This window comes from Fusarium oxysporum, genomic scaffold (assembly GCF_000149955.1).
Source record: "Fusarium oxysporum f. sp. lycopersici 4287 supercont2.30 genomic scaffold, whole genome shotgun sequence".
Lineage (NCBI taxonomy): Eukaryota > Fungi > Ascomycota > Sordariomycetes > Hypocreales > Nectriaceae > Fusarium > Fusarium oxysporum.
Window position 1 is genome coordinate 38,025 of NW_017264845.1, and position 24,868 is coordinate 62,892.

The 24,868-nt window shown below is 46.1% G+C and overlaps 8 protein-coding genes across 8 annotated transcripts; 5 read left to right on the top strand and 3 right to left on the bottom strand.

The window, feature by feature from the left end:
* Nucleotides 1-472: 472 nt before the first annotated feature.
* Nucleotides 473-1,713, bottom strand: FOXG_15963 (uncharacterized protein; the record flags this gene model as incomplete). The annotated part of the gene is made up of 2 exons (XM_018396059.1): nt 473-1,636; nt 1,696-1,713. The coding sequence occupies 2 exons, from the start codon at nt 1,711-1,713 to the stop codon at nt 473-475; spliced, it is 1,182 nt and encodes a 393-aa protein (XP_018256299.1).
* An 818-nt stretch (nt 1,714-2,531) lies between these two features.
* Nucleotides 2,532-3,062, top strand: FOXG_15964 (uncharacterized protein; the record flags this gene model as incomplete). The annotated part of the gene is made up of 1 exon (XM_018396060.1): nt 2,532-3,062. One exon carries the CDS (start codon nt 2,532-2,534, stop codon nt 3,060-3,062), a length of 531 nt encoding a protein of 176 aa, XP_018256300.1.
* A 3,799-nt stretch (nt 3,063-6,861) lies between these two features.
* On the top strand, nt 6,862-8,182 carry FOXG_22158 (uncharacterized protein; the record flags this gene model as incomplete). Its single annotated transcript, XM_018402556.1, has 5 exons — nt 6,862-7,283; nt 7,334-7,566; nt 7,619-7,631; nt 7,682-7,771; nt 7,822-8,182. 5 exons carry the CDS (start codon nt 6,862-6,864, stop codon nt 8,180-8,182), a joined length of 1,119 nt encoding a protein of 372 aa, XP_018256301.1.
* A 1,726-nt stretch (nt 8,183-9,908) lies between these two features.
* On the top strand, nt 9,909-11,195 carry FOXG_15967 (uncharacterized protein; the record flags this gene model as incomplete). Its single annotated transcript, XM_018396061.1, has 1 exon — nt 9,909-11,195. The coding sequence occupies one exon, from the start codon at nt 9,909-9,911 to the stop codon at nt 11,193-11,195; it is 1,287 nt and encodes a 428-aa protein (XP_018256302.1).
* Nucleotides 11,196-11,252: 57 nt separating this feature from the next.
* On the bottom strand, nt 11,253-12,932 carry FOXG_22159 (uncharacterized protein; the record flags this gene model as incomplete). Its single annotated transcript, XM_018402557.1, has 1 exon — nt 11,253-12,932. One exon carries the CDS (start codon nt 12,930-12,932, stop codon nt 11,253-11,255), a length of 1,680 nt encoding a protein of 559 aa, XP_018256303.1.
* Nucleotides 12,933-14,833: 1,901 nt separating this feature from the next.
* Nucleotides 14,834-15,775, top strand: FOXG_22160 (uncharacterized protein; the record flags this gene model as incomplete). Its single annotated transcript, XM_018402558.1, has 2 exons — nt 14,834-14,999; nt 15,060-15,775. 2 exons carry the CDS (start codon nt 14,834-14,836, stop codon nt 15,773-15,775), a joined length of 882 nt encoding a protein of 293 aa, XP_018256304.1.
* A 2,156-nt stretch (nt 15,776-17,931) lies between these two features.
* On the bottom strand, nt 17,932-18,493 carry FOXG_15968 (uncharacterized protein; the record flags this gene model as incomplete). The annotated part of the gene is made up of 3 exons (XM_018396062.1): nt 17,932-18,025; nt 18,090-18,155; nt 18,204-18,493. The coding sequence occupies 3 exons, from the start codon at nt 18,491-18,493 to the stop codon at nt 17,932-17,934; spliced, it is 450 nt and encodes a 149-aa protein (XP_018256305.1).
* Nucleotides 18,494-21,309: 2,816 nt separating this feature from the next.
* Nucleotides 21,310-23,418, top strand: FOXG_22161 (uncharacterized protein; the record flags this gene model as incomplete). Its single annotated transcript, XM_018402559.1, has 2 exons — nt 21,310-22,180; nt 22,229-23,418. 2 exons carry the CDS (start codon nt 21,310-21,312, stop codon nt 23,416-23,418), a joined length of 2,061 nt encoding a protein of 686 aa, XP_018256306.1.
* Nucleotides 23,419-24,868: the final 1,450 nt, after the last annotated feature.

Sequence of the window (24,868 nt, forward strand, 5' to 3'; positions counted from 1 at the left end):
TGTCCTGGGTGCGTCTTGATATGAGCCAGTTTCATGCGTCATGTACTTCTACCCCAACCTCCAGCAGGTAAGAAGGTCATGGCAGTCCTAGCAGCCGGTGTACCTTGACACTCCATAGCTAGTTATCCGCAAGGGACGCCAGAAGACCTTATGGAGAAGAATGGGTACCTCAGTAAGGCTTTGTGATCTGAGCCGTTGAGAAAGGAGAAGTGAGTTCTGTTCACATTCAGACCACCATGGAAGCTTTTTGGGTAGAAGCTTGTATTATAAAAGGAAAATCTTGTCCTCATCACCTGTCTTTGCGGCTTGAAACTTACCTTGTAGGCAGTAATCGACTATATAGTTCGCATTCAGACGAAGCCAAGTGCAAACAACACTAACAAGACAAGCGACGGAAGGACGTGATAACTATAATTTAATTTAAAGAGCCTTTAATTCCTTTAGAGGTCCTATGGTTATTATATAAGTATGGTTAAATAAACGTTCTTGTAACAGGTGACCTTGAAGGCGTATGGGGTTGGGCCTTGACGAAAAGAGAGAAACGCCCACCAACACTATCATGGTAAAGCTTATGGAATTTATCCAGGTCACCCCCATTGCCATATACTCTTTCCGAATAATTTCCAATCCCAATCTTAGCTCCTTGTAAAGCAGACTCGATGAGTGGCATAGGTCTGAATATGAAGGTGACGTCGGGTCCTTCCTGAAACATTGCTTCTCTCAAGCCTTGCTGCGACTTGAAGATGTGCTTTGCATAAGGCTTAAGGATCAGCAATTTTATGTCAACGTCGACCATTTTGTCTTGGAGCTTGTTGAAATCGTCATAAAAGTCTTGCAAGCAAAATGATATTCGACTGATAAAGTCAAGTTCAGTACTACCCAGAGTTTGACTGTTATCCATATCTGCCGAAGCTAACAGCAGAGAGAAGAACTGGCGTAGATCGCCACCAATCCAGTTACCTTGACTTGGGTTTCTCGAGTCAAGGTAATGTGCAAATATGACGGTTTTGAGTTGTTTATGCTTTTCGAAGCAGCGTTTTAAACGATCTGGGTCTATCTCCATCGGTTGCTCAATACCAAGGATATGTTCGAATTCGAAGTGCTCCAACGAGGGCCATATCAACTGAGATGGAAGGTCAAGAGACATAGCGCGGACCATGAGTTTCTTGAGGCAAGTGAACCTGCTCATAACCGAGACAAGATCCTGTGGCTTCTCCTCCCCTTTGACAGAAATGAAGATTTCTTGGATCGCTGGAAGTACTTGAGTTATTCCTGGTCCGGGCTCTGATATATCGGTCAGGATACAGTCAGATACTAATATAATGTCTCCATTTCCACCTGTGTCAGGTGTACGGTGTTGGGCGAAATTGCCACTTTTCCAGCTTGTTGCCAGGCGTGCAAGTACCGAGCCCGGAGCAAATAGATCATACGTCCTGGGGTAAATCTTCAAGACCTTAACATGATCAGTCACGTTTTTGTGTTCGTGATTTTCGAGTAGCTTCTGGATACCATCCTCGTCTATCGACAGTTGGTGGAATAGAGATGGTGTCACACATGAGGAGAGTCTTTTGTTGATAAGAGCGACATGTTTGAGATCCTGAGTGTCGAGGAACTCAAAGACCCGGTCCCATATTTCCTGTCAGTTTCCCAATTAGAAAGAAAGTCGGATATCCTATAAGAAAGAACATTGCTCACATTAGCCAATGCTTCCATGGCTCTCAGGAAGCTAGTGGGTAATATTTGGGAAGATCTGATCTGGCGACACTATCCATGGCGGCGCCATATCTTCCCTAGCTGTCTTTAATATGTAAATTATTCCTTGCATCTTGGATCATGGAATGCCCTCTACACCGCCTTCTGTCGAGGCATGACCATGAGCTTTCGAAGTGATTGAATGTACTTGTGTACCGCACCGCAATCACCTTAAGGAAAAGCCATCCATTGCACAGATACTAGGATTATTAATATCTACCTGGTCCATGACATAATATCCTTACCACTTATTCAATATTGTTGATCAACAGCCGAAACCAGTCAGTGGAGTGCTGAATGCGTCACTATAGTAATGAGGCTTAAGGCGGCCGCATTGCTGACCTGAATACGAAGACGGCAGGTCTCTGCGGATGCTCCGTGTGCACTAATGAAGAGTACTTCGAATGCCTATCCCTGTAAGCATCCAGTAGGATGGCCCCTTAATCTTCATCTTGAAACGAACCAGCTGCAAGGCTCCATAGTCTTTGTTTCCTCGACCATGAACTCTTGTACTTGCGAGGCCTTCGCCAGGCGACCAGAACATTCTAGGATTGAAGCCTTCGACGGTATCTAGTTGCGCGCTAGGTTTTAGTATCTGGCCTCAAAGTTCACCGCCCGTTTGACCACAGCAGTGCAATGACAGCTAGAACCTTGGCGACTTACTGTATTCCTAATTTCCATATTTATAGCCCAAGAGCTCCGGCACCATTCACGTTCCCCAAACATATTAAGTTGTTCAACCAAGTTGCCCATTTCAATACGATCAATATTCAACAAAAATGGCCCACATTTATTCCGCGGTCTTTGTTCAGAAGCCCGATCCTTCAGAACCAGTTCATGAATCCGGCGGCAACTCTAGCCCCAGAGGGGACCCCACCGAGTCCTTTGGCAAAGACTATCCTTCAAATCATGGCCAGCAAGAGCACTGCGGCACCGCAGATACTTCGACTTCGGACAATCGCAATGTTCCTGGCTTAGACTCTGCCATGGGCCATCTGAATGATGCTGTTCAAAACATCATCAGAAGTGCCAGGGAAGCTACCGATGGACTACGTTTCGGTAACCAACCCAGCACAGGATTGGACCGCGATAATGGGGCCACATCGATTATCAACCCTGAGGCGCATGGAGATGCCACGCAAATCAATGGATCAGTATACACAAGTAATACCAGCAACACCCAACGGATTTTCAAACGGAATATCATCACATACAAGCCTAAAAAGATCGGGAGTAGCATCCAGGTCAATGTAAGAGTTGCCGTCAGGAAGAGGAAGAGGAAAAGACAGAAAAAGAAAGGTCATATCTAGAGAAGGATTCACGCATGGCAAGCTGATCAGCCAAGTGGGAAAAAGCCTCATACGACTAGCATCCCCACCTCAGTTTCAAACTCTCCGTATTTTTTTTTTTTGCCTAAGATATTACACTGTACTTGACATAGTTGCGACTCGAAACCTACTTACACAGTCCGTTAGCCTGTCACCACGATATTTCTTGAATAACATAGCAGTCCATTGCTCCACGTCCAATAGCAAACAGTCCTTCTTTCAGTAGAACTATCCAAGGGGGGCAGCGGCTCCCGTGACCCCCTAGCTCCCCCAATCTTATTCTTCTTTTACCTAGTATATACGCAAGCGTCCAAAGCTACGATCCTGATTATTGTGCATTCCGTGGAACAAAGCTCTGTGGATGCAGTGTTTGTCTGATATCGCTTGTTCATAACATGAAATCTTTGACACCTGAGGTGCTGAAGTGTCAAAAATCAATCTTGCAGGCTGGCAGCACTTTCAATAACAGTCACCTAATACACTTTCTGGGGTTGCCTTGATCTGAAGGGTCTAGACGTTTACTATGTCTATCCAAGCCTGATGTTGAAGGTCGATTCATCGGCTTGAGATATGGCGATGTCTGTGTCTGGAAAGCTCGACATGGATTCAGGTTCGTTTGTCTCGTGCGACTCATCGACACGGCATTGGATGCAACTAGCCCGGCAGGTTCGTCATATTTTCTCTCAGCCCTGCACCTACTGTGCATCTGGGGATCGATGAAATGGTTCAATTCGTAGCGATAGATCAGGGTGTACATCTATGCATCTACATCATAAATGTCCCCCAGCCGGCATGAAAGGTCTCATGTAAGTGTCGTCGCGTTCCATCCATAGGGATCTTTTGGGTCAGCGCGCATGGTAGGGGTCTTTTGTGTCCCTATATCTTTGCCCTGCTTACGGCAGATATGTTTATTTCTTATTGTAAAGTATTGGCTCCATGACTCGAAGCAATCTTGTATATGTAACATGCACGCCAGGCTGGGATTTGACATCTCGTCGGATGCGCGAGAGTCGAGATTCTAATAGCACCAGAAGATGATTACATGTATTAACACAAAGCACGGGTTATATATATTCAGGCAAGTATATAGATTACAAAATAGAATTAGAGTTTATTTCCTCTATCACGGCAGTTTCGGGCGAAGTTCCCACCAACATATTGCTAATCCCTAAAGTGCTATATTTCTTATATTATAAGTTATTAAGATCTCGTTAGTAGAGTTTGGCGTCTATCTTGCTAAATCTGACACTGTTTGCGTACGGGTGCTACCAGTTCATAGTACCACTCTAAACCACTTAAGCTATATAGCTATTATCTTATCTTAGGTGCGCTTCTGATATCTTAACCTTAGCAATATAAGAGTGACTTTTGTTATTTGTTTTAAAACCGAAGCAAAGCGTTGAGGTAGATGTAATAGTAAGAGGAGGATTAAGATAATCTAATCGAAGCTACCCTAGGCACGCCCTCCTTCCATCTAAGTAGTCCAGTAACAACTCTCCCCTGTAAAAATTCTTTCTTGGCACGCACTGTTAGTGCCGTGTTAGGAGCGGGATTTTCTGCAGGCCACGCGACCACACAAAACTGCGGGGATGCTATCGGCTCCCTAACAGCAGTTTTCAGAGAAGGAATTTTGGAGAGTTCGCCTTCTCTGACAACACCTTTGTCGGATCTAATGGCGGCACCTCAGAACCAGAACGCCTTAGATATCGGAGGACGATGCCCATGGCATCGGTAGCGACATCCTCCCGATCAACGACGCCGATTGCGATGGGTTTTTCTCCTTTGAAGGCAAGCCGCACCGTCGGCCTCTGATTCCTTCCCGAGGTTTTTCCCTGCCGCCGCGACAGTCGACTACGAGCTACAACTTGGTTACTGGAGATTGTGGACTGCGTCGGCAGATGTAGTGATGCGCGAGAGAATTCTGGTCGGTGGAAAAAGTTCGACAATAGATTGCCCCCGAACCCGCTGACGGGTGACGGGCTTGAGAAATACAGCACCTTTTGTGCCATTGGTATGCTGGATGGTGAAGGAAGCGGGGTTTCCCTGTACCTAGCTAGCTCAGCACGTCTTTTGCTCCAGTAGGAGATCTGGCTTCGTTACAGCCACCCAGACGAAAAATATACAAACAAACAAAACAAACAAACAAAGTAGTCCAGTAAAAGGCCTATAAAATAAGGCGATCCTTTGGTTACTCAACAACAAGGAGTCACCGAGGTGACATCTTCGACGCCGGCTTGGTACCAGTAAGAGTCTTTGCAGATATGCAGGCCCGGGTGTGGAAATATAGACTTAGGCAGAACTGGGAGCAAAGTTCCACTGCTGCACCATCAGCATCCCCTGCCTGCCTTAATTACTCCACACAACCCCCCTGCGTAAAGTTACCCTACTTATTCGACTTTGCTTTTGCACTTGGCTTTCTCCCTGCAGCCCATAACTTTAGCTTTCAGTACAAGTTTAGCTCTGTCTTATACTCAGGCCACTCTCTACATGCAAACCAGCGAACCATGGATAAACAAACCAATCTATCCGTATAAGTACGCGTTATGAAAGAGCTTAGATTCACTGTGCGTAGTTTCTTGTTCTGTCTCTCGCCGTATACTGACTGTGCCAGGCTGAGAAAGTTTCTCAGGAAACTCGGATTCCTGTATATAAACCAAAGGTTGAAGTGTACATTACGAGCAAGCCTCCAATCTTTGAGAACAGGAAAGATTCGATGTTCTAGCATTTGGGCGAAACCTTCGTCCTTATCCGGGTCTGGCTACTAAAATTAAGGGGCTTATATAGGTCGAAACCAGTATTGGACGAAGAGAAACAGAGCTTGCTTCAAGGCGGATAGGATTGATGTTGACCTTTCTTTTTATCACTATTATCTACACACCCCTTGAGTGTGTGCTTGAAGGTCGAGGCTTCCCTAGCACTTGAATGCTTGATATAAACGTAAACAAATTCTTGAGCTGTGGATATCGCTGCGATTTTACGTCACCATGTATGCATGGGAGGCTTACAACTGCACTGAGTCAAAGCCTCTTTGAGAACATTGATATCCTCCCATTTTCTTGTATGATTGTCCTTTTGGTTGTTGGCCACCAGCATCGAGACCATAAAGTCAAAAGTAAACAGGGCAAACCCGTCAAGAGGACTGACCTCACGGCAGAGAGATAAACATAGGGAAAGAGCTTGGTCAGAAGTTCTTTTCTGACTGGTAATCCGAGCCCCACCCTCTGATGGTCCTCGTTGTCAAAGAAGCTGTCTCGATGCTGTGGCTTGAACTGTGTGATGTGTCTTTCCCGCTCCAGCCGCCACCTTTAGATTCTAAGTAGCCCTTTTCCAGGATATTGAGAATAGTCAGAGTTAGTCCGCTGAACAACCTTGTAGGTCTCTTCTCCACAATGGTGCTCTCGATAGGCTCCCCCTTGCATAGTGCGGCCGGCTCCCCATCTGTTCAATTGAGATCAGTTAGCCAGGGTCAGGTAGAATTGTCATACACGATGCCGGAATCGGAATTGCCGAATCCAATCGCAACTCAAGCGGCCGGCGCTATTGGTATTAGCCTGTCTGAATCGCGGTGTTCGTGGACGATCGGTATGTCATGCTTTTGTTCGCCTAAGAGATTAGCTGACGATTTAGTTTCTCTTGGAATCCTCGGCCATGGCAAGCATAAAAGCACTAGTCCATGGCAACTTCTGTGAGATCCCATTTTCAGAGGCTCTCTATCAACCGGCTTTTGTTATTCGCTTTATTGGCCTTGTCCATCGACATTCTTTTGTCTCCCCTCGCCGCGATGCTCCTACCAGCTACCCACAGCCTCAGTCGCAAACGATCACGTTCAAACACGCTGGGAGACGAAGGACTACGACCTCATTGCGACCTTTCAACAGCTCACCCGATTCTAGATATCTCGAACGACGTATTTAGATCCCTCGATATCAGATTCAAGAAGAGCAAGCCTGAGGGGGTGCTCGAAAATGCGATTGCAAATGGCAACATTCCCCACGGCGACATCGCAACCAACCACAGCACCGAAGGCAGCAGGGCCAGAAATGAAGGTCTCACAGATGAGGGTATAGACGACGATTTTACAGATGAGGGTCTCACAGATGAAGGTATTGCAGACGACGAGAGCACATGTTCCACAAAGCCGATCGAACCTGGAGACATCAAAGCCGAAAGCTTATGGGGCCGAGAATATCCGATTAATGAATGGTAATAGAAGTGCTATACACTGAGAGACCTTTGCTAAGTCGGCGGCACAGGCAGCCACATGATCAGAAAAGAACTGAGGCATGGGAACTAAGGTTAGCTAATACCATGAAGAAATGTCCTATGTTAACTGGGTATGGAAGTCACGAGCTTTATTCTAACTTATTCGGCACTTGCGAGACAATGATCCCTTCTACTTACCGGGTTAGTTTGCGTCCCATTGCTTTAGCCAATGTCCTCGCTGCTAATGGTCACAAGTGCGCTCTTGATGTTGGATCAGCAGGCGGTATTATATGACCCCCCTATGATATGATAAGTATGCCAACAGATTCATCTAGGAAACTGGGCCATGTATGCGCTCTTCAACCTATTTGAATGGTACTTGACTAACCTAATTCAAGGGACTTTGCAGATGAGCATCCTGGTCTTGATGTTATTAGTGTTGACCTGTCAACCTCGACACCTGAATGGGTTCCGCCTAATCTGACTTTGTGAGGCTATATGGACGTCTTACACTTGATCAGCGTTAACATTAATGCAGTCAGACCGTAGAACGCCTCGATCTTCAAGACTTTTCAACATCTTCAATGCACTTTATACATTTCCGCGAACTTAAAGGGAGAATCAGTCACTGGCGCGAGTTTCTAGAACAGGTCTTTAACGTCTTGAAACCCGGAGGGGTTGCAGAGTTCCGCGAAGAAGCCATTAAGCTTAAAGGAGAGGAAGAGTTACCAAAGGATGGTTTTATGGTGCAATGGGGAGACCTATTCAGAGAGGCTGGTGCAAGGCGAGGGGCGGATTTCGAGATGATCGGCTCCAGACAACAGCTTAGTTTGCTACAGGATGCCGGCTTCAGTGACATCAGGAGAAACCGCTACAAGGTAGTCAATGGCGTCCAGTGAACCTTGAAAATAACTAAGTTTGAGTTATCACAGGTACCGATTGGGCCTTGGCATACATCGCTGCAGCAGCAGGAGTTAGGAAGGTTAGCTTGGAAGGCATTTAATTATGACATAGAAGGGTCCATCCTTCGTCCAGCCATTGAGAATCTGGGATGGAGTGAGGAGGAATGTCAGCTGTTTGCTGCAAATTTGCGCAATGAGTTGCAGATGACAACAGTCAAACCTTATATGACACATTTTATAGTTGTGTGCACGAAGCCATAGACTTGATGCCTCGATTGACTCGCTCAAGAATTATAAGATGTCTTTTGCCACTAGAATTGTATATTCGGACCTTGAATAAACTGGAAAAATATAAAGCTTTGGTATGACACAGCTCTGCATAACTCGTTTATCCATCTAGTATCTCTCTGCCATGCAACCCATGGTTTCAAAGTGATGAGGCGTAGAAGGAAATATTACCAACAGTAGCAACAACCACGAATCAAGGAACAGTACTCATGGATCAAAGACTCGCCTGCCTGTCATTCTGTGGAGTCTAGCGCAGATAGCAACAGGGGCTTAGCGTTAGCAAACAGCATACCTGTGCATGCACTTATGCGCCACTCTTTGTGTATCAGGCGGGGGCTCATTAGTGATGGCTGAAAGGAACGAGACCCATATCCTCGTTCAATCCTCTCGAGAATGGAGCGAGATGCACCTGCATGTCCCACTGCCAATGTCACGCGCCGCCACTGCTGATAAATCTCGGAATGGCTTTGTAGATGGATAGAAAGCACATTTGTTTCTCATCATGGTGGAAGGAGCCCAGTGAATCATCTCTTATTACTTTTCCTCTTGCCTTGGTCAATTATCTGAAAACGATAGATTCACGTGCTAGCCACGGTGACGACGGAAGCAAAGGTGACAAGGCGTCAATGGGGTAACACTGCGCCAGATGAACATTAGAAGCGGTGCCTTCAAAATCGGGCTGAGAACCTGTGGAGTTTGGAGAGGGGGTGACAACCACTGGACTCCCTTTGTTCGTTCGTACCACAATCAAAGTCCAAGCTTATACAGCTCAACCCCAGGGGGTTATAAAAACGTCAGAAGTAGTATCCAGTAGATTTCAGTATAATAGCATAAAGTTCAATTCTTTTCAGATATGAATCTTCTGTAATGTTACAAATATTCCTTCACGTTGTTTTCTGATAGATGTGGACTTGATGTTACATTTCCTGGTCCTGTTCCGCGGGCTCACTGTTATGTAGTGGGCTTTGGCCTACCTTCTGGTTGCTTGCTGATTAGTGCGTCCCAAATCCTAGCTCAAACCGAAGACTTGCGATCGGCAAGCTGCGCAGCCAATGGTTGGGCTTTTATCTTTCTCCCCTTGCCCTGGGAGCATCTATACTGCGTGTTGACATTCCCTCACCTTGTCACCAATCTCACACCCTTTTGCCTGATTTGACGAGGCGACTCTCAAACCCTACCAACCGTGGGTGTGCCATTTCGGTTACAGGGTTGGACACCGTGCGGGGGCGTTTAGGAGCGACTCCCAACACTCTCTCCGACCAATCTTTTTCGTTACTGGCTACAGCCAATGAATCGCAAGGAAAACAGCCACTAAAAGGACAGTCATCGAGTGCACGGTAATGAAGGATGGTTCTGCATAACATAAAAGAAGACCAAGCCTCCCTCCTTCATCACACTCACGACATCAAACCTCGCAGGCATATGTTTATTTAGCATGAGTCGGAAAAGACCGCCCGCTGACAGAACCTCCGAACGGCGCAAGACCAAGAGAGGGCGCGTAAATCCGGGCAAGACTGAACCTCCCCACGCAACTGCAGAGGTTCCAGACGACAAGACAGATGCCCCAGCAGCGAACGAAGACAAAACAGCAGACGACGATGTTGACCAAGACCCCGATACCTCCCACGCGTCTGCTCCTGACCCTGATCTTCACAAGACTAAGATTCTCGAAACAGCTGCGAGCGATCTAGAAGATGAGACAGATGCCCCGACGGCAAGCCAAGATAGAATCCCAGAAGAGCCTACGAATCAAGAGCCCGACGCCTCAAACTCTTGTGCTTCTGAGCCCGATACCGACGAGACTGCGGTTTCGCAAGCAAGCACTAGCCGCGTCGATAATGGGATAGCAGCATCCATGTCAGATCAGGACAAGGCATCAGAAGCTCCTGATGACCTACTAGATCTCACATGGGTAGATCTTGCTAGAGATCTTCATTCCATCCTCAAGTACTCAATTTACGGTGAATTCTTTCTCTTTTGCCATTTACGAAACGGTCGTTCTGGCTGGGTAGCAGAAGAAAGGGTTCAGATTGAGGCCCCTTTTACTCTCAACACATTCTGGGAGTCCCGAGAAGACGTCCCAGGTCGCCCGCACGCTGAGGTTTGCGAGAAGGTCTTCAAAATTATGCCTCAGCTACCTCGATGGAAGAAGAATTGTGTTATCTGGCGAATTGGAGAACCCTATTTCACAGGCACCCCCGCCATGATATCATATTTAACCAAGCTCAAAGATAGATGGAAGGCACATTTCAGGTTGCCTGAGGTTATTACTTTATCGAAAGCAGAAGCACTATATCCGGAGACATCAACAGGGTGCTGGGAAATGTCAGCTTCTAGTGATTCAGACCCAGTTCCGCAGATGATATTCAGCCATCGGAAGACTCCGAAATATAAAAAAGCGGTATTCGAATTCTTCATTCTCTACGACTCTTGTGACGGAGAATGGAAGAGCGAGGTGGACATCCAGAAGGAATATCCTGCGGCTGTCGAGACTTACTGGCAAAGTCACCCGGGATTGCGCGAGAAGGAGAGTCTTGAACGTCTTAAAGTTCCGGAGCAGTGCTTTAAGATTCATAGCCATAGGTTTAAAGGAGGGAAAACTCTATTGAAAGTTCAACTGGTAGGAAAATCGGACTGTGAAGAGTTCAAGGCTTCGAGAGCACTCAAACGTTGGAAGGAGCCCACCGAGAGATACCTGGAGAAACACAAGTTACAGATCTGATCATGCTCTTTTTATTGCATAGCTCGACTATCGTCTCTAAGACTCATGCTAATTTAATTATATCTGCTTTTCGCCCCTAATGCGGCGCCTATGTTGCTCGATCATTGATTCCCCCCAAACTCTTGCAATAGCAACATGTGGCCGATCAAGAATGAGGTTAGCTAGCTGGTCTGCCATAGGAAATCTCGTGGGTTCAGACACAAAAAACCTCCCATTACCGTTTAGTTCAGAAACTCCGATATCCAGGCGTATCCCGACGTGGACGGATCCGAACTTCTCCATATTGTCGGGATGGTTCAGGAGACGAGAGTTTTGATACAATGCAAAGTCCTTTAGTTCTTCCAGCTTTTGTTTTCGCTTCTTAGGATCGTCTGAGAACCATTTGAAGTGATTTGGTGTCGCCTTTCCAGCGGCGAAATGTGGAGGCTCCATGTCATGATTGACTGTTGTGAACGCGATTTCAATAACCTGGCGTCGTGAGATAAAGACGCGATACTCGCCCAACTTTTGCAACGATTCAATGTATTCCTGATGGAAAAACCTTGGCTGTCTTATGTCAGGCACGAATTCGAACGGCTCTGAGTTGGATTGTGGAGTTTCAATACATTCCAGGTTGTCTCGCGTCGTGCTTTCAACGATTTTAACATCAGCACCACCACAGCTATAGCCACGTTTGGTCGCCATCCGCTTTATGAGTGTACTAGGCAAAGTACACTTCCCCATGCCGAAGCAAGTCCTTGGACGGTAAGAGTATTTCCAATCAGCATCTCGAGCAATCATATCCAGAATGCGTATGTCTGCTATTTTGCAAGCTGCCGACCGGTTCTCCGTCTCACTCGGACAGATAGAAAGGCTCCCGTGGGCTGCTGACAGCATTTGAAGATGGCTGTAAAGGTCGTCCATCGACAATGTTTCCCAATCGCCATGGCTGTTTGCCAACAAAATCAAGACACTTGATGCTTTCTTTTCCATGATGTAGCTCAGCAAAGTATTTCCTAGTACATTGGATACCAGCCATTTCCACGACTTGAACTCAGCTTCAACGCGGTCCCTTGCGCGAGCAAATAGCATAGTTAGAATCGCTTGATGGATTACTGTATAGTCGAGGTCTTTTTTGATAAATGCTTTGCCGGAGGACTCTTTTATCTGCTTTAGTAATTTTCCTTCCAAGATGGCTGCTACATCTTTGTGGAGTGTTTCGATATCAAGCAAGTTGAGGCGGACTCCTATCATATCGCCTTTCGAAACGTCTTCATCAGCGGCTGTGCCAACACAGAGCAGAAAAATTGTGTCTGAAGAGCCTTGCGTCTCTGTGGAGATTTCCGGTCCTAGACCTCCAAGACCTGGGGTGTCTTGAGCACGAATACCATCACGACTTTTCTCCGCCGTGACATGGGTCGTTGATGTAAGCAGTTGCGGCTCACTCGGAATTTGTCTTGAAGGATCTGCGCTTAGACGTTGGAAATTGCGTTCTCGAAAGAGAATCTCGAATTCAGGAGATGAAAATAAGGAAGACCTCTCTTCAATCATTTGTATCAATGACAAGAGGTTCTCCTTTCTCATGTTACTAAGTGCGGACAATCCAAGCCTTGCTGCACAAAGAACTGCCGCACCATGTGATGTTTGAATAATATGTTGCATGGCAAGCAGGACCTTGGCATAGCGTTGATTTTGTGCACTCATTAACCCATGACAGATGTCGGGCTTGCATAGCCCATCAAGAAGTCCTTGGAGCATCTTTTGTTCACGCGGACATAAAAGACGCACTTTCGGCTTGAGTTTCAACCACGCCTCTGCACCTGAAAGGCAATGATTCCTAAGAGGCTTCTCTCTGGCAACACTTAACTCTGGGGTATCCATAACCCGAGAGTTGTATTAAAGAGATTGTTATAGAATTATTATAGAGGTGCTGTAGAATTGCTGTAGAATTGCTGTAGAATTGCTGTAGAATTGCTGTAGAATTGCTGTAGAATTGCTGTAGAATTGCTGTAGAATTGCTGTAGGATTGCTGTAGAATTGCTGTAGAATTGCTGTAGAATTGCTGTAAGAGGTGCTGTAAGATTTATGCTAGGGTATTATTAGTATGTGTCTCTACTGTAGTCCCTTGCAAACTCTTTGGTGTGTCTCAAACTGGGCCTATCCTGGCCCGCCATTGCTGCCCACATTCTACTCCATACTTCCCCTGCAGATACTTGTTTTTTGCAGATGTGTAATATTACACGCCCCCAGATAACAACTTAATGCTGGCGGTTCACACTTGTATTAGATTGATTGGAGATAAGGCTGGAGAAGTTACTCTATAACTAATAAGGTAAGGCGCGCGACGCAAGCATCAGCTATCAGCTCGGGTACGCACGTATACTAACACCCTTGTTCTTCTTCCCCGCTTCGAGTGACTCCCCTGTTTCCTCAACTCAACCTGCTGACTCCCCTGTTTTCTCGACTTAACTACGTAACTGACTTCTTTTCTGCACTCAGCTAAACTCCCTCATAGAGTTCTTTACCGAACAATTTCACAACTACTACGTAGACACGATGATATTGAAAAACTTCAAAGCTTTTCATTGTTGGCTGGCCAAGCCTTTGCTGTGGCCAAATTTCTCATTGCAATACAACCAACATTGGCTGAGTTAAAGACTGGAGAAAAGCATAGGCATCACACTAAAAGACCTTGAGGATTAGCAACAAGGAGATAAGAAGGTTACTAAGAAAAATAAGCTGATAATTATATTATAATATCTGGTTTTAAGATATTTATAGGATTATTTATAATTCAGGAGTTAAATATAGAAGCCCCTATTAATTCTTGCTGTTTTTCTCGTTCTTGCTTTTATTTTCCATTTCTCATCAAGGTGTGCGGCCCAATGGACTTAACGCCTGCCGTCCCCAATGTTGGGTTCAGAACGCGGTAGCTGCGACGCCGTCCGCACGGGATACGACGAGGCGGGTGTCGAATGGAAAGAGGCGCAGCCCTCAAAACTCAGCTCTTGTCTGTGCTGTTACTGTACGTAGCTTGACCGTGGCCGCGGTGTTGGTGGTGCAGGGAAAGTGGAATTTTGACCAACATGCCAGGCATGGGGTACCGGAATGAAGACTTGCAGGTCCAGCCAAGGGTGACCCCATATTCCGAGCCGCCACCCCCGTCCAGGTTGGCTATTTGATCGGGGATCATCTCTAGTGAAACCATTTTCACGCGATTCAAGTGTTGGTGTCATCATTTGGCAAGACCAAAGACCCTAGGTAGCCGGGGTCTCCAGAGGATCCGGACAAGCCGGTAGGTACCAACCCTCGCTTGCCAACAGGTGTCTGAGTACTTCTTAGTTATCTGGCATGGAGGACTTAACCTAACAAACAAAGTTTCGTGATCCTGGCTCTATCGGGAAACGATCTCCGGCGTGAATGGTTGCCGAGGGAAGAGAAAACACTCTTGAGGATGATTAATGATCATGCCTTCCAGCACAGAGATGATAAAAAGCAGTATCAGGGACGAGTATTGTATGAAAGAAATAAGACATTGGAAAATAAAGATCTGAGTGCTAACTGCTGAGTAAAGCTTGATATCTCAATAGGTCCCCATGCCAGAGCCCGCATTCACTACCTAACTACTGTTATTCACCTGAACCATTGTGCACCCAATGATGGAGTACCCTCGAATCAGTGGCAGTGATATACCGCAGAAGGGTTTGATTAATATTAATGCGATGTATTGCACTTCTGGCATTGGATACACCGCTTCTACAGTCTTACTGGCGGCGTGTCTCTACACGGCATATTTCATTCTCCACGATTGGCGCATTCAGCATTGTAGGTGATTTCTAATATAGGCTGCGTTATGGTAGTGAAAGCTGCTGATTTATATCAAAGATATGATCCTTCTTGCCTGGATGTTCACGATAGCCGGGGCCATAACACTCGCTGGCATACACAATGGCACCGTGAACAATGCTACTTGGGAAATTCTTGTTGCCAACCTAGTTGTCATCCCAGGCACAGTCCTTGCCAAACTGGTGACCTGTGTCATCTACTACGCGGTATTGGAAAGGCTTTGGTATCGATACCCCGCCTTTGCCATCTGGACTGTGGCGTCTTTGATAACCTGCCCCTTCGCCGCTCTGTGGGTAGTTCTCTTGCTTGAAGTTATCGAGTGTGAACAGCCTCAGGCTCCCTGCTCGCTTCACCTTGGCAGAGTTTATGCTATGTATGTGGCACAAGCGGTTATCGGGGCTTTGGCAGACATGGTATTTATGTTTTCTATGCTAGCTTACACCCTTCGCAATACCAAGTCGCGGAATAATAGAATGAGAGTAGTTGTTTCTGTCGGCAGCGGGATATTCCCGCTAGGGGCTGTTGTGGGCCGGTTTGTCATTCTGGTCATTGGTCTCAAAAACAATGACTCAACGCCCTTGTTGGCAAATGGCATATTGCTTTTATCAATTGAAAGCAATATTGTTATTGTCTGCAGTTCAGTACCCATGATTCGCAAGTTCAAAGACAATCACAGGTGCAATACAGTCGAATACCCACGACATGCTGCTGTTTTGGATGGAGTTCAAGGCGATCGGGGTCTGAGCTCATGCTAAACTCATGACTAGGGTACTTGAGTACATTGAGACAATTCAGTCTCTGGGAGTTTAGGGCATGGTTACGAAGAGTACTGAATCTTCGAACAGACGTAAGGGCGAAAGCCACTTTATATTGCGTCCTACCGTCTTTTCCCTCAAGCAACTGGTGCCAAAAGCGCATTGCAGTGGTCTTGGATCGCCATGACTTCTCTCGCTGTTTCTTCACCATACCCGATATACACTACTAGCTGACAGTAATAATTTAAACATTTGTAATTTAAAATGCTTTGCAATATCCTCACGGTCCCATTGAATTAGAGTACAATTCCTTTTATAAATAACTCAATTTACCGGCTTCCAAGTAATCAAGACCTACATACGCTCGGTGGTGGGACGAAATCCGCCTCTTGCTTGGATCTTTGCCAGGTTAGCTTTTGGGCTTCTGATAGTCGTCGTAGTCCGGATTACTAGCCGCTCATATCATTTAGCTTCCCCACTGTAGCAGCGGTTAGGTAGATTACAAGCACTTAACCCTTGAATCTTCTGGGAGAAAGCTGATTGGCAGTCGATAACATGGTGTGATTCGATCCATAAGTAAGTACTAAAGCCCATCCCCGTCTTCCTAATCCGAATCTCAGTTGTCCTGGCAAAAATTGTTCAGCATATGCCAAGTTCTCTCCTCCACCTTTCCAAATTTCTCCCCACAACCGTTCCCTTCTCTTTCCCTCTCCACTCTGGGGTCTGAGTACGTCCTGATTCTCGACTTTTGCGATTTATGATTTTGATCAGTCTCACCTCTGAATACTATCGCCATGCAGATTCCACCGAAGGAAGAGATCCGTCGAAAAGGGAGGCAAATGAGAAATCGTGAGGCCGCGAAGAAGTTCCGCGAGAGGAAGAAAAAGCAAATCGCAGACTTAGAGAAGAAGGTTTGCATTTTGTCTGCACAGAACCCTAATGCAGAAATGGCCGACCTTTTGGAAAGACTTGACCGGGTGATAAAAGAGCGAGATAAGTTGATCAAAGAGAGAGACCAGGTGATTGAGGAAAGAGACCAGATAGTTAGGGAGAGGGAGTGTTGGGTCCAGCTTGGGCCATCTTCTAAACAATACCCGTCTCTGGATCTCATCGGACCTTCTCTATCATACCCAACACTACCTGAAGGATTATCCTCCAGGGTATTACAAAGAGAAAAACCGGAAACAACGCCACAATTCTCCACGATCGACTGTTTACAGCCCTCTGAGTTTTACAGAAACCAAAGAAATGGCGAAGATCCAAACTCGTTTTACTCAAGTCAATGTAACTCTGATCCTATGTACTACGGTCAATCGGCCCGGGACACGAATCCTTGGGGATGATGTCTCACGTATTGTCTACAAAGGCAATGTTTCACGTGATCAGATATTCACCTTGACTTGCAGCTTGAACATAAGCTTGGAGGAAAACCAAGGAATGGATGTCTGCAACTCTCGACAACAAGTTTTGGGGGGAAGTGAAATGGACTATCGGCATGATCGGCATAACCTTCCAACCATCTGAACATCAGAATAGAAACTCGGGCCAAGGGAGCTGGGTCAACTACACCTTAGCAAATAGCCGCAAGCTGTTATCAGCTCCGAAACAACTGTTCGAGCGTCAATCTAGCGTCGGGGTCAGATTAGTGGGCTGTTGGGCAGGGTTAACAAATTAATTCGCAACCACTTCGCGCGAGTAAGACGCTATGGCCTGTTCAAATTTGTATGCATCTAACAGCTTGCCACCAAGTCACGATCTGACCCAATAGGTGAAGTTTGCGGAGGAAGCATTCAGCGTCGCTTAAATTTGTATATCGATAAATTCAACGCTTTTGAACCCTTCTGGATGATGTCGAAATCTGTGGTCGGTAAAACCATATTGTTGATATGAACGCAGATCGAAACGTGCGCGTTCGTGAGGGCATCCAGGATCTGTTATTCAAGCCTCACATATTGAGGATTCCCTTTGAAGCTTCCACAATTCATGATATTGGACATCGTATACCAGAAATTGTACTTTGTCCCATCCCAAGTCAAGAGGCAGAGTCGTAGCTGAAACGGGCACCTTCTATTAGCCAATGACGTGGAATGAGGAAGCAAGATCCAATAACCTACCTTTGCGGTGCTGTTGCCGGGCGTATAGTCCTTGGGAGTGCGTCACAAGCCGGACAAGAAAGCTTGTGTCGCTGTTCGCAAGTCGCAGGCGTTAAGCAGAGGCGGGTCGAAGCCAAGCTTGTCTAGTTCCAAAAACCTACAGAGGGCAAAGATAAACGGTTAGCTACTTTGCTACCAGAAATGGCCCACTTCCTGCATACTTAGAAAGCTCCCAGAAGATCAGAGTGAGTTCCTGCTGATCCTCAATGGAGAGTTCATCCCAGCCCCTATGATAAATATCAGTGAAACTCCCTAATTAATAAACAAAGACTTACGATGAAACAGTACGGAAGATAGATGTTGCTTGCTCAAAGGCCTTCGCAGCCTGGGCAAATTCGCCTTCACGCTGAAAGCAGAGTACAGCAAGCAAGAGGGCACGGATCAGGTGCGTAGATGGTTTGCGGCATAAAATGGCCTTATATGTATCTGCCATCCATTTTTTTAAGCATCGGATGTCGTCGAGACCATTCCCTTCAAGTTCTAAGATAAATAGTGGTTTACACATAGACCTTGTGATATAAAGGCTTGTGGCATACGGAAGCTGCAATAGTCCTTCGTCGTTCATTTCCTCTGTAAAGCTAGAGTTGCGGTAGCTCTGCTAGTAAATGTAGACCAAGTCCTGGTCTAGACTTAGTATCGGGAAATCCTGTTTCCGGAAATACTTCATCATATTTCCAATAAAGGCAGGCGTACGTGGTAACTGCATTCTAACAAATCTTCATGAAAGGTACTGTTGAGAGTGCCCTTCGTGAAGAGGTAACGAGTTCAAGAAGGTTATAACATGTTGGTCAAGTTAACACTGATGAAAACCCCTAAATACGCCTTTTATCTTACTATGAGAGCAGACCACAACTGTTGTAATCATCGATATTGCCAACTCAGTCGGCGGTTTCCGAGACAGTACCATGCAGCCCCTGCATGTATGGAAAGCCCTGGATAGAGAAGGCTATAGCTCGAACCTTGTGGCTTGTTGCTTCGATGTGAACAAGCAGTCGAACCTGTGAGCCAAGTATCAATTCCTACCTTTTGTTGACGAACATGTTACGGCATCTGGCACTTCGGATTCAATGTTTGTCAACGTGAGCTCCTGCTGCTCATGCATCTAACACTTTGGAATCCCAAGAGCTACCCACAGAGCTGGAGTCACTGGAGACAAAGTAGCTCAGTAGAAGCTATTCTTTCATACCTGCCAGGTTTGCAGCTCGACAAAATCTCTCGTGAGCCCTGACTCACTGATCCGGTAGCCGCCCTCCCTTTACCCAGCCTTGTATTTGGAGGATGGTGCTAGCAAGAGGCTCAACGATATGACAGGGCAATGCCATGGCGAGAGTGACATCGGCAGTTGGATCGTTCAAGTTGATCTTCTGCAAAATGCAGGGTGTTCTGTGTGACTGCGTTGAGAAGTGCGTATTTAGCGTCCTTTGTAGTGGAACCTTGCTCTGGTTGCCGTATTAGTTGCCTCGCTAGAATGAGGCTCTGCTAAGCTCAATGCGCGCCTTGCATCTCACGGCGTGTGACCTTCTCACTGAGCTCTGCAGGGCTTCAGAAATAGCGGTCTGGCATCAGCCGCAACTGGTCGCCAATCAGCTTTCGGCCTCCCTTTTTCTTATTTTCGTGCTTCAAGCTGCAGTATCCTGCCGCCGTTGGTCCTTACTGAACCATATTCAATACAATGCGATTCACTCATAACAAGTTCATATCAACAATAAAGGCGAGTCTGGCAATACAAAGGCATCATACAATGGCCCTGGATCAATTACACAGGCCGGCAAATCATTTGCAATTGAACCAACTTATATACTAATGCAAGGCCTAGGATTTCCTCTGCTGTATATGGTGATGTCCGTCCATGGCTCTCTACTTACTGACCAGAAGCTTAAACTTGAGGATGCTGATACGGTTAATAAGGATATTAGTTCTGTGTATAATTATTAGATCTAGCTGCCAGGCATCTTCTCAGGATCTATATAGATATGTTAATTTTATTGCTTATAATGCAAATTTACAAGCAGTAAAATTTAGTCGCCTCCATTATTCAACATTACTTTTCCAGTGAATAGATATGCCTTTTGTGGTTAACAGTGAGATCTAGAGAACTTAGTTAGAAATGACGATCACTTCAAGGAACTCTACGGGTCGCGCTCCATCCATTTTCAACCCAATTGTCAAACATGTTGGCGCCTTGTACCGGCCACACCGAAAATCGAAACAAGGCTCCTGCGGTATCAAATGAGCAGGCTCGATGACTAGACATACCTGCAACATGGGGTTGACCTGCAGCCGGGATGTATAGACATCGGTAAAGGATTGTGCTGAGCACCTAGACCGGCCCGGCCGTGGAGATTTTCAAACCCCCTATCGCTGACATGGATTCTATCAGCAATGGTGGGTCTTTTAATCAGAGCCAATCGCGGAAAATCCAGTTCGGCCCAGACCAAATGCCACACAAAATCGGTCACAATCCTGAGTCATTGACGGTCATTGTTGCACTTTGACGGGGCGCAGACCCATGCCGGACCGTGCTCAGAAGTATCCGGGTTCTGTTCGCGCTTGACGACTTGTCCATCAATCCGTCCTTTATATCAGCCCTCTAACCTTGGGGAAGTCTTTTCTACACCCTATTTACCCCTTCTCGTTTATCTTATGACTTACTATTAGGTTTCTATACTTATCGTTTTCTGTACCCTTCAATAACGCCCTCTTGTCAAGAACTACTTTTTAGCTATATTCACAATGCCTCGAACGCGAAGCTCAATGAAGGTTGTATTAGGGGAAGATCAACCAAGTGAAATAACGATAAATAAAACTTCAAATGAACCTTCGAGGAAACGAAAAGCACCGGATGAGACTGACCCTGAACCAAACAAATGGAAATATAAGACTAATTGTCTTAGATGTTCCTGGCGTGGTATAAGAGCAGACAGATTGAATGCACATATCGACAAATGCCGTAATCGCCCTGCAAAATGCAAATGTGAGACATGGTACACAAATCGATACGACGCGAGATTTGACAGTTGCTTTGAAACCGCTACAGGCAACGACCTGACAGAAGGAGAATGGTGCGATCTGGAGATTCAAACAGTCAAGCTATTATATATATGGGATGGTGCTCCTGAAAACAGCCTCTTTCTATTTCCAGGAAGGTCAGCAAAAGACTTGCGCCGTATGTCGGAAACTCGTTGGACTCGGTGCCTAATTTGCAACTATGCAGCGACGGGAAAAAGAAAGAAATGCTCTAACTGTCATTCTGGACAGTCGTTTGTGTGCGGAATCTGCGCAAAAAGCACAAGTCACGTCTTGTGCGGCACTAAAGAAGAGTTGATCGACACCCATAACCGCTGCGCGGTTGACGACTATTTCAAAACATGCTTCAGATACATGCCAGAGAGTGCCCTTGAAAAGCTGATGTTTCAGTGGAACCTGGGACATCCGAACGTGTCTTATGCAGAATTGAAGCCAAACTTTGATCAACATGAGCAAAATGTCGAAGCCGCGGTTTCGATATTGAAAACTCCGCATGCTCGGCAGAGCTTCCTGTCCGAGTGTAGAAACAATCGGTCTCTTACTCCGGCCTGGAGTGAGCTTCTCAAGGACTTAGAGCAACTCGCCAACAGAAATACTCAATCTCTATCATCGCCTCAGGACGAGCGATATCTCTCAGTTAATCACTTCATATTCGACCGGAAGACATTCAAGATCAAGGCGGAAGAAGATCCCAAGTTTCCTAGCATCAAAGTACTGCAGGGCGGCCATAGCTGTGGTTTCGAGGAAGCTATTAGTAAATTATTTTCAGTCTCGTTAGGTTACGTCTCGTTGGGCTATGTCTCGTTGGGGGAACACAGCAGAAAGCAGATGAAGCTCACAATGGCTCCGAGGAAGCCCGGTGACTGGGCGCAGGAGCGGTTGTTTTGCAAGCCATGCCGATTCGTCGCGTCTTCGAAAGACTATTTCGTATCACACAACATATCCAGCCACCCAGAGAAGAAGAACCCAGAACTCTACGACTGTCTGATTTGCGGAAAGGGGTTGAACATAAACTCTCGCCAGCATAAATGCGGAGTTTCTTCGAGGGAGATCCGATTCGGTACGCGGGACCTTTTCATGGTATACTGGTTGAAATTCATGGAAGTCAAGGTCGATAAGCTGAGAGATTTGCTATCAGTTTGGGATGATTTGAGAAGCCCGGTATGTTCGGAATTCAGAAAGTATCTCAGCTCACGTCTAGCGATCAAGAACCCTACCAAACCAGGTCAGCGCAAAATCTCTCAGTAGCCTCTTGCATACTGATAGTGTACAGATTTAATCTACCCTTTATGCGTGTTATTGAGACGGGCCATCCGGTCCCAAGAAAAGAAGGAAAACCCCTGCTTAGTTCTTCAGAACCTTATAGGAAGGACAAAAGTCAGCAAAAGAACATTGAATATCTTGAACTTTATATTCGACGTAGCTCTGAGGGAGCAGACCTTTTTAAATGAGACTCGGAAGATCCATGGTATGCAAGAAGAACTGGAGGCTCCGAAAGTAGTGGGAGAATTTGGTGTCGATATACTTCGAAGTCTTGAGTCGCGTTATCATCCTGAGTGGGAACAATCGACGGAAGCCTACGGTTACCACAGATTCCGTAGTTCTCCGATGGGGACCGCAGAAAGAGAGGCGATTCATGTCCAAAACCAGAGTCATGAAGAAGGAACAAGTTTTAATCCTGTTGATATACTTTCCGGCGAAGACACCGATTCTGTCAACGGAATAGAAGCTCCTATCGATGGGGAAGACGCCATGTCGAGCGTTATAGCTCCTAGAAATGAAGTTGGTCAAGCGGAAAGCGAAAGCTGGTTCAGTCGTGGCTTTTATCTTGGTAGGGAATCGAGTCAGGCAGAAGGAAACATTGACGACGAACATGACGGCAATAACAACGACGAGAACAATAATTATAATAACGGCGACGGCAGCGAGCAAAGATTGAGTAATCCGGAGAGCTCTAGCGACCAAAACAACGGATACATCGATGGTCTGAAAGAAGAACACCGATACTATCGTTTCATCAATGATATTGACCTGGAAGCACCGATAGAGAAATTGAAAGAACTGGAGAAGGGCCTGACAGAAAGGCACTTGGAAGATCTCAACCGCCATCATTTTGATGATATTGATTTGAACCTTCGAAACCTTATAAGTCTCAAAGGCGCATTGAAGGCGCTTCTGGAAACACGCGAAGCCGTTGAAAAGTCAATTCCTAAAGACTTCTCTCTGGAATGGTCTGACCAGATGGTCGACGGTATCGATCTGAAAACCCCGACGGAGCAGTTGAAGAAGCTGAAGGAGAGTATGGATGAAAAGCAGTGCGAAGACGTGAGATGTGGTCGATATAACAATCTCGCTTTGAATGCTGGAAAGCTTACACGTTTTGCCCGGGCGATGGAACGCTTTGTACCAGCGAGTGAACGCGTCCAAGAAGTGCTGGCGACCTGGCAAAACCACACGGGCTAATTGTCAACCTCACATAACATAATGTCGGTCCGTCTCAGCTACAGCAGAAAGTCATTTGCTAACATCAATCATTTTTTAGCCACCACTTAGGGTCTAGAACTGTCTCAATATTTCTTAGAACAGACACTTTCGTTGAATAATGAAAACAGACTTTTGGGTATCTGGATCTAGTATTAATGATCGTCGTTGTGAGGAACCATGGTCACTTTGGCCTACGACACAGCGGTTATCAAAGTGATGATTTACCCCGCTTTCAGTAAACAAGCCACCATTTCTGTCTGCTACAACATCAGACTTTAGAGAAACTCTATCTAACTGGTAACTTTGAGCTTCTAGGGCCTGCGGTCCCTCCGTCCCTTCCGTGGCCCACCTCCAATCAACCGACTTCACTTTCTTCAGTACCCCAGATTCAAGACACCTTCACAGTCTTGTATTGTAGAACTAATTTTCGGCAGATTGACAGATCATAGACCCGTATAGAGTTAAAGGGGAGACAGCGAGTCGGAAATCTCCTCAGCGACGAGACATTAACCTAATGCGCTCAATGCCAGCGCTTAGACGAACAGCCCATAATTTTACACAGTATCAAGCTAAGGATCGTAAAATATTTCAAGCAACCTCAAACCTGGTGTACAGGTTTTGGAGATAAAGGACGCTGCTATACGGAGCACTTAATTCTACAGCGGTCACGGAAGACAAAAGGCAAGATACTATATAGATCGGAAGATAAAGGTGTAACGGGATACCATAGAAGTCTTTCTGAACAGTATAAATCTCTCTTTATTATTGCTGCTTGGATTATCACCAATATCAGGCACTGCAATCATAAATCCGTGGAAAAGCTCGTTCTTTCTCCGCATCACATCATTTCAAGCGATTGTAGTCATGAATCTGTTTTTTCTTGTACATGCCACACCAACCCAGGTGCAATCTAACCTCGGTACAATAACTTCCTCTAAAACCCACACAGTCATTGTGTCGTGATGGTACAATTGAAGCCACGGCAATGTGTACCTTTGGACATCTCTTCCCTCCGTCCCACTAAGTATTCCATTCTTACGCAATAGTGCCACCTGCACTGGACTCTTGATCCTGCTGGAAAATAGGCAAGCCCTGAGAAGAGGTTTCGTGAGGCCTTCCTCGATTTGTCAAGGGATTCACCAGAGCCTCCGGCCGACAAGCCTGGTGCTCGTAAGGCAATGTCTTGTCGTTGACTGGAAATCGCTTGCGAGCCTGTATCAAGTAACCAGGAAGCTGTCGGACTTTAAGGGCCCACCGGGAGATGGCTCTGCTAGCTGTCCCAGTTACAAGAGCAGTTTGGCTTGTCTGACAAGGAAGAGGCAGACTTTCGTCGTCACTAGTGTTGGTGATGTCTTTTATTCCTTTATTCTTGTTCTTGCCTGCTATAGGTGAGCGATAGTACCGAGGGGCGATCGAGTCCAAACCTTTC